This window comes from Triturus cristatus, chromosome 7 (genome assembly GCF_964204655.1).
Source record: "Triturus cristatus chromosome 7, aTriCri1.1, whole genome shotgun sequence".
In the NCBI taxonomy this organism is placed as follows: domain Eukaryota; kingdom Metazoa; phylum Chordata; class Amphibia; order Caudata; family Salamandridae; genus Triturus; species Triturus cristatus.
The window spans coordinates 1493372519-1493382064 of NC_140590.1; the positions used below are offsets into that span (position 1 = coordinate 1493372519).

A 9546-nucleotide genomic window follows, 5' to 3' on the forward strand; every position below is an offset into this window, starting at 1 on the left:
TTTTGCGAGTCAGTAACCTATTACAAACTCACAAAATATGGTTTGCGACTCGCTATTAAGGAGTGGCTTGCCAAGGGTATCTGTTTCTAATAGTGAGTCTTACTGTAGGCAGTTGTACCAGGGACCACTGCCTACCTTTAAAAAAATGAAACAGAAACATTTCATTTTTCGTTTTTAATTGACTTTTTTTTTAACTGCTTTAGCCCAGCAGGCCACCGTCCCTAATGGGGTTGCAAATAGCACCTGCCTCATGAATATTAATGAGGCAGGCAATTTGCGACCCCATTAGGAATCGCTAATAGTGTCTGTGACGCTGTTGTACATTGCATTTTGCGAGTCACAAAGCGACGCAATTTGCGAGTCTCAAAATGTAAGGGTCGTACATCTGGCCCTTAGTGTTGAAATCAATATCTCTCTTTAAATGCACTGTCAAGTTTCCTCAGTTTCCCAAACGTGTCATATATACTGAAGATTGCAGATTCATCTATCCAGTTGGCAAAGAAGAGTCTTAATTTTATTTAAGACAAAGGAGGCTAATATTATGTAGTCAGTTTGTTTTAAATACCATATTTAAAGCATGCAACATTTCCTACAATCCTCCTCCTTTGGCAGGGAGCAGAAAAAAAACACCCTCCACCTAGAGACAAGCTAAGACGTGGGCAAAGTGAGCAATTGCCCAGGGCCCCCAACTTCCAGTGGGCCCCTGGTAAAGTGAGTGGAACAATTAAAATTCCTTAATAATGTTGTTCAGAAAAACCTTTTTATTCTTCTAAACTGACAGCAACAGAAATTAAGGCTCAGATTCACTAAGCGTTTATGCTGGGGCAAAGTAGCACCATGTGATCTAAAGGAGCACAAAATCTTGTAAGGGTATTTCCTTTCAAGCAAAAAGGTATTTTGTACTTGAAAGGTTCCCATTTCTCAGTGCACATAGCACTTGGTGCTGCTCTGCGTCAGTTTCCACCACTTTGCAGCAAACGGTTTGGCTTCGGTGCAACTTTGGTGGATTAGTGCAAGTATCCATAGTTTTTGTTGGAGAGCTCGCTCTTTTAAGATGGCCTGAATGGACTTTGCATCAAAACAATACTGCCACTGTGAATCAGGTGCTAAGATGGATGCAAGAAAAGTCCAATTTTTGTGTGGTCACCCCCACTTGTTGCTCAAAATGCTGATAGGTATGACTCTGATAGTGCATTGGAGTCTGCTGCCCAGACCCCAGTGCCTGTGCTCTCTCCTACAAAATGCTATGTTTAGCTTGGTAATCCCAAATTGGCAAAAGCTTTACCCCTTATACGTGCCTAGTATGTCGTACCAGGGGTAAACAATGCATCATTGGTAAATGGGTCTCCAAATGAAAGATCAATGACAACCAGGACAACCACTGCACCTGGACTCAACGGGCCAGGTAAAATTGAACTGACTGATGGGCCCTAGTCCTGGGACCCAAAGGCCGCTACGCTGCGAGGGTACAATGTAACTTGACCCTCTAAATGACCAGTTGTCACTAGCAGATTTTTTCACTGACCGCAATGATAAATGTGGGCATTTATTTTCGAATGCTTTGAAAATCCATAGCTATGGTTATATGTATGCAGTTTGTTTTGGTGCCTACATTTACATAAAAATATACATTATTTTTATAAATTGGTGCCAGATTTTTCTCGAGTCTTGTCAATTACTCATTAACCCTTATGGCACTGTAAAAAACGATGTTCCTCCAGTAATGCCTGACTGCTGTTTGCACACTAACAGGAATGAGCTAAGGATTATTGTTGTGAATCCAAGGATTATCTTTGAGGCATTGTGATAATATTGCATGGTAGGGGTACCACATAATTTTCTACTTTCCTACAGGCACCACTAAGGAAGGACTCCTCAGCCCAGGGGCATGGTGCATTATACTAAAGGTGTGTATATATAAGTGCATGCTTATATATCCCTATAGTAGTGTTCCCTATTGGAAAATACTATCAGGGTTAGTGATCCATCAGATAACATTGGCTGCCAAACAGGCAACCTCGAGGTTGGCACCTTCTTTATGGTACCATTAAAATAGGTCATGTTTAGTATCTAACAATGCGCCTTCTCACCCCTGATACGATTCTCATGTACTGCATGACATGGCATTCACCCAGAGGGCACTTTAGAAATATCCCCCTGGTTGCCCCCAAGTTTGCTTTGTTCTGGCTGACCAGCCCAAACTTTCCTGCGACTGCTGCAGCCGAGACAGGATTCTGACCTCCTGCCTGGCAGTTTGCTCACACCCAGGAGTCAGAGACAAAGGCCGGGCAGGAAGCAGATCACACCTCCCTCCTCCCCAGACAGCTAGTGAATTGGCACATTAGAGGGGTAAGCTTCAAAGGCTACACCAGCTCTGATATGCATCGGGGCTGTCCCGCTGAGGAGAAAACAGCTCTCCCCTTGCCCCAGGCATGCTTGCACTCAGGCAAGGAGGAAAATTAGTTATGCGGGGGGCTGGCTACACCTCAAGAGTAGGCAGCCTGGTCTGTCCACCTAAGATTGAATTCTGCCATCTTTAGGACAGCAGAAATAGGAGTTTCTGGGTAGAAAGGGTAACCCACACCACCGGATGTAGTCTCCTCGGGGTGGACTTGCTGCAGGACCAAGCTGCCATTTACTGCTATCTCCCACGCAGAACAAAGAAACTAGTCATTGCACAAACCTGTTTACTTTCTTTGATTGAACTCTAATTGCTATATTTAGCTAGGTTGGATACCTCGATCAATCCACATTTATAATCTGATTAGACTAGCAATACTATAATCAGTGTGAATATCTAGGATCTCAATAGTGGTCTTCTTTTGATATTTAATTATGATGTGACATGTTTTACTGTAATCTAGTGATTTATTGTATTCTTCAGTTTGTGTGGTTTGGGTAAGGGTAAATATATGCCAGTGTCATTGGAATACATATACATGTACTTGACATTAAAGAATTGGATATCTGCTGATTTTGAAGGTGGTTGTAATGTAAAGCGCTCTGACACCCACATTTTGGGTCTTGTTCACGCTATAGAAAACACTGAATAGATTAATAAATTGATGCCAGTTCCTTTGTGTGTTTTCTGTGTGGAAATGGCAGAATGTTGTGCTAACGTACCTTACTGAGAATCTGTATTGGTATGATGGTATAAAGCCCGTTAATTAGCTAAGAGTGATAAAGGCATCCTATCTTATTTCTGAAATGCATTGCGTGGTTCAGAGCTACGGAATGTTAAGGCCTCCCCTTAATACTAAGGGTAGACATTGCTTTAAATTGAGCCAGAGGGCTAATTAGCCACGTTGAAGGGGAAATCAATATCTGAAGTAGGTAATAACTGGGAAAGTGTGGTTGTTTGAGACTCTAAAACTAAGACTATAGCATACATATTTGTTGATGCATTAATTGTTGATTTCAGCCCAGAGTTCAAGTGTGGGTAAAGGAATTATATAGCGAGCATTTAATTAAATATCCTGCAGTATGATTGAGGGAACTCGAAATATTATTGTTAAACTGTTTCATCATATTAATAAAAATGTAACCAAAAAAGAAGCAGGAAATGACATAATAATTGCAGAAGCTCATAAAAAGGCGTGGTGATGGTGTGGATCTCTACAATGCTGCACCAGGACCTCAGAGCAAATATTCTTGTCACTTTGATAGACAGACGTGGACAAGGGCGGTGCGTCCCTTAGGGCACTGGGGCGTTGCCCCACTAATACATTTCTGGCCCCTTTAGGTGTTGTTTACATAACCACGGCACACAATAAACAATTACCCAGCTTTTAATCCTCCCGGGCTAGCCGCGCCGCGCCAGTGGCAGTCAGCATCAGTGGCTCTGAAGCAGGAGGGGTTGGTCAGCAGGTTGTTGAGTCGTCATCATGATGACTGACATGTCATCATGATTCATTCATACTACGGGGGGTGGTCGAGCCGAGCGCACAGCACAAATGCACATGTTGGGTTTGGTCAGAGAATTTCTCCGACCAGCCCAGACATACTCACTTGGCTTTGCTCTGGCTGCACATTAGGAGAGCGAGGATTGAACCATGCCACAGCCCTCGGTCTCCTGATGAGCGGTGAGTATCTCTGCTCAAGCCAATCATCAGCATCTGGATTGGCTGAGACGTGGTTGCCAGCGGCCTCTCGCTGTCCGGTGCGCACATGAGGTGGGAGGGCGTGAAAGGCTCTAACAACGGAGGATGGCCAAACACTGTCATGGCTTATTGTGAAGCCATGTAGTGTTTGGCCATTTCTACCACTGAAGGGCTGTTCAGCGAGCCTGGCTGTCCTTCCCCCCTCAGAGCATGATGGTCTGGAGACACACTACGCCTGGCTGGCCTTGTGCTCAGTATTCGTCAGAGCCAGTGCTTGTTGTGTTGTTGTTTACTGTCTCGGGTGGGTCACAGTGATTTGTCTTGACCGCCGCGAGCCACAGCCTTCATGCCTGACTGGGAGTCTGTCAGTTGTTTGTCGACCCAGTCCTGTTATGGTCGACCACAACCTGTGTAAAAAAATAGGTAGGTGTGATCACGGTCACAATTTTTTTCAAATTGAACTAACTAGCTACTGCGGAGGCAGGCAGTGGGTCATTGGTTTTGGAAATTGGACGCAAATTAATTGCATACTGTCTTAGCGTCTTTGTTGCAGATGATCAGGACCTGATCTGCAGCAACGACACTAAGACAGTTAGTGTACTGCACCAGAGTGGAGTAGAGTCTCTTGTCTTAAGTCTTTGTGGGACTGGCAGACTCCGTATTATAGCAGCACAAAAAAAAATTGTTTACAAAATCATCTCATGGGACTGGAGATTATCGTCGAGGGCTTTTTATCATTATGTTTCATAAATGCCATGGTCGTTTGGTTTCTGTGCCAATAATTATGAACCAGCAGCATTTCAGATGAATCGCTCCTGTGCCAATTGCTGCTATAAATGTGCATGCCAGTCCCACACCTGGAACTGTGTCATTTTTCATTTTGCTCTGGGACATAAATAGTTTTCTGCCCTGGTATTGAAGTGAGCTGAGCAAACAGGGTTCTGTAGGGAAATTGTGTGTTCCTGCTCAGTAGTGGATATATCTTCAGGCCTGGAGGCTCACACGCAGTATTATAAGCGTAGGTGGCAGGCCGTAGAAGAAGATCCCGCACTCGAAGTATGACACCACTGTGTATTCGCCGCCTGCTACTCTGTTTTTCAGTTTGCCATTTATTTTAGTAATTACTAGTATTCTACACACCTCGCTCTCTTCAGAGTCCACCTAGCTATATAAGTAAAGAATGTAAATACACATTTATTTAAATTTTGCACAATGCTAGATCGCACTAGATTATAGTGTGAACTCAACCAAAGTATAGCCTTACAGCGGCTAGTTAGAGCTGCAGTCTGTCGCTGCCGACTTTGGAGCTGACTGCCCGCTGGGAAATGGGGTTTGAGCCTCCCTTGGTGTCGGCTCAGTATCCTGTCACTGTGATTAATTCTAGTGGGCAAAAAATCAGTCACTTAATCTCCAGTGCCTATTAAAAATTAAAGTGTCACTTTTGTGTCACGTTACATACCTGGTGCTCTTGTAAAAGCGCTCCCAATACCTTCCGGTCGAGTTCGCGGCCGTGCTATAATATGTATCTTGAATGTTAAAATCATATCATATATAATGCGGGTGAGAGTGAAGATCGGTGCCTTGTTCGCACCGCCAATAGTTCTGTACTCATAGGTACTCATATATAGCCACAAGTGAAGCCTCACCCGGAGTGTAATGGTTTTCTCTTTCTTCCACTCCACCTCCCATCCGCCCACATTTCAATCAAAGAATGACAACTCAACATTCCATGTTGCTTCGTTCTCTCTAGGCTGAACAGGGAAACACGAGGAAGACAGTTGTCACTCGTGGAACAGGTGTGGAGTTGAGATATACTTGACATGTTTACCCCGTGAAGCATGTGAGGTGTGAGAAAATAGACAAGCAATGTGGAATTCCAGAGTCCAGGTTGGAAGTGATGACAGTCTGCATGTGTGACAAAAGAGGCATAGTGGACAGGCTGTGGTGGTCATACTGAATAAGATGGTACCTATGTTGTTATATGACATCTCTTTATTAATGTAATAACTGCACTTCCACAATTGCTTTATTAACCTTCTTGCTTTCTCACATTAGCTTAAAAATGCACCATTTGCCCACTCTTTTTTCAAACTTTTCTCGGGGGGAGAACCCCCCTAACCCTCCCTTAGGTCGTTCGGGTTCGCTCGCTACGCTCGCTCCCCACAGTGAACTCAAACACAATTTTTACACCTCACCACTTCCAGATGTCCCCAGCTGCCACTGCTTGTGGAATGTTCACCAATTAGCTCCTAGTTATTGAGGCAGTGAGGGAGAATGAGAAATTTTCTGGGGAAATCAGACCCAGAATGACTAATTACCCAAATAATTAGTCATTTTTCAGAGAAATTTCAGGGTTCAACCAAGAATCACTGTTAATTCACTGCCACCCACACGTGAACACTCAAATCAAATCAAAATAAGCTTTATTCGAAGTCACAAAGTGAATCATAAAAGCCACAAAATACATCTCTAACAATGATTAAAAATGACCGAGAATACAATTTAAAACAATGTACAAAATTCTTCCTTATAAAAAATGTGCAGGCTTAAAGTATTAAAAAAGGCTAACATCATGGCACAATAATTTGATTACTGTTTACAGCTGCTTCCTATAGTTGATGACAGCCAACAAAAACCGCGACATTACAAAACAAGTCAAAATGTCTGGTAACGTTTGCAAATAGGTATACGCTGGGTGACAATATCTGAAACCCAACTGGAGTAACAAGGGTTTTATAAGTTTCTGTCTCAGACATGAGAAGTGTTTACAGAAAAATACAGTGTGCATAGTGTTCTGAGATGAAGTATCATCACACGTACAGTTTGACATGTCGGCTGACCAATTGTTAACATTAGGAAAACTAATTAAGTGATGGAAAATATCCATCCGAAAATGGGTGAGCACAAACCGGTGACGAGAATTATACACGTTAGCTAGATATGGTTGCATGTAAGTCAAGATCAATTGGTTCCTCAACACAGTTGGTTTACAGATTTCAGATGCTAATCTGATTTCTTCCAAGAAAGAGATACATTTCAACTTCAAGGCTTTCCTCTGCACAGTGGCCAAACTATCGGGGAGGGTAAAATATTCAGGATGGCCAAGGTTTACCAAAAATTTATGGATATACTTGAGCCACGGAATTTTAAAAACCTTAGGGGATTTTTGGCAGTCGGCAATTATGGCTCGATTTAAAGTAGTGTATTCAGATGACCATATTTTGTGCCATAATAGCACTGGTTGGATCCTAATCAAGTCTGCTAGGTAGGGGGCACCTAATTCAGAGTGACATACAAATGTTGGGCTACTTTTTGGGAGTGCAAGGAGAGACCTGAGAATAGCGTTTTCTTCAAGCTGTAATACTTTGATCTCTCCATGGCCCCATAGCTCAGCCCCATACATAGCAGAGGATCTGCACTTTACATTATAAATAGTCATCATCTCTTTTGGATGTTTAAAGCCACACTGACTGGCAAAACTCAATAGGGCCATTTTTGTTTTCATAAAATGGAGTCGCCTTGATTTAATAGCCCCTTGCCAAATACCCTGATTGATTAAAAACAATGCCCAAATATGAAAAAGAATCTGTAAACTGAATGGTAGATCCCTCAATGGAAATGTCACGGCAGCGGCTGGCCTTCTTCCCAATCTTCATAGCGAAGGTTTTACCTATGTTGATTTTTAACCCCAAGTTAGACATATACTGAGCAAATTCGTCCACCAGACGCTGCAGGGCAATGGGAGTACGGGCCATTAACACCGCATCGTCGGCATAAAATAATGCTGGAATAGGCCTCGTGAACACTCATAGTGATGCCCATGTTGGGTAGTATTTTAAGAGAAATAACTTTAAAAATAAAAAAAAAATCTGTAAACTTGTGTATGAAGATTTCTGCAATACATCAGAGAGTACATTACACCATAATCATTGGTGTTTGTTGAGCTTGACATTTCAATAAATCTGTAAATTAACTCTTCTAATCCAGTTTAATGGAATACACCTGATGTTCCTTTAAATCAGAGGTCTCACTTTTGATTCCTATTTTGAAACATTCTTCCAGACAGCCAATGCTAGTAAAAGTCTTTCAAAGGAAGGTAAAGTCTTACACAGTTTCTAACCAAAATGTCAATCCTTTTCTATGTTTGTAATATGAGAGGTATGTTATTTTATAAGGGTGCATGTTAGTCGTACAAGATGGCTACAATTCTTGAAATATTGATGGCATTCTCACTGGTCTTTCTCCAGAGAGTGATAACAATTCCCAAAACTTGTGAATTTTGACCTAACTCTTCCCTTTTGATCACTTTGAAGAAAATCATGTCGCATTGCAGTTTTAGTATGAAAAATATATGTAAATCCACTCTAATTTTTTGATTTCTTTATTTTTCCCATTATGCTGATGGACAAGATGTTTCAAACCCACTGAAGCTCCATCGAACAGACACGTTTCCCACCTACCGGTCTGAGCACTGATGAAGACTGTAGGAAACAGAACAATAATTAAAGCATAAAAAACTTTCCATGAGCCTGGAGACACGCTGGCTGCAAAATAGCCATCATGCAATCCTGAGGATGTCTGCTGCAAAACACGCCTGGAATGGACAGTTCTGCAATATATTTATTACCTTTTTTACCTTTGCAAACATAAAAAAAGAACTACGCGCTGTGGATAAAGAAGAAAGGAATGTTTCATATTTAATAATTGGTCCTACAAACTGACCGATGACATGTTTTTGTATATTAGATCATTGTTGCAATTACATGAATGCGTTCAGTGTTTTTTTGTGATGGGTTTGCTTCGGCATATTATGAGCTCAAGGCACCTGGGCCTAAAAATATGAAGATGCAAGGTGACTTCCGGTTGTAAGAACTTGCTGCTGAATTATAGAACTCGTTGACAATATACACTCAGCCTCAATCAATGATCATTTTCTAAACATTGGTGAGTTCCTGGTTAGCCTTTTTATCTGCTTTGAGAATGCATACTGCAATAACAGCATCATCATCCTTGTTATTATTTCATAAGCAGAGAACACCAGGTTCTAGATTTACTAAGCCTTTACGTTGCCATTGCATCAAGGTAGATGATGTAAGGCAATGCACAGGCCTAAGTGATATTTACTAAGCCATGCAGCCTCCTTGGTGGCTCTGTGTGGCTTAGTAAATCCAGAGTAAGACAAAGCAATGCAAATCTGCATTGGGTAGGCGTTCCGAGGGCAGAGTGTGTGCATACCCACACATCAACCCATGAATTTTGACGCATTCCCATATTTACTAAGGGTAGTAGTCAGTCAGTCAAATACACTTTATTCGATTTGTTAAAATATTAAAAGACATAAAATTTACATACATACAACATAAAAACAACCAATGATATGTCTAAAAATCAGTATAGTAGAAAACATTTTCAATTAGTGCAAGACAATTAATTATGTTAAAATCTA

General features: G+C 41.7%; 1 protein-coding gene across 1 annotated transcript in view; it reads left to right on the forward strand.

Annotated features, from left to right (window-relative positions):
* The window catches only part of DOK5 (docking protein 5), a 573014-nt gene extending 564151 nt beyond the window's left edge, over nucleotides 1-8863 (forward strand). Inside the window, exon 8 of the mRNA XM_085614566.1 lies at nucleotides 8511-8863. Coding sequence (XP_085470692.1) covers nucleotides 8511-8575 — 65 coding nt within the window. The 3' untranslated portion in view covers nucleotides 8576-8863. The remainder of the gene's footprint in view (nucleotides 1-8510) is intronic.
* Nucleotides 8864-9546: the final 683 nt, after the last annotated feature.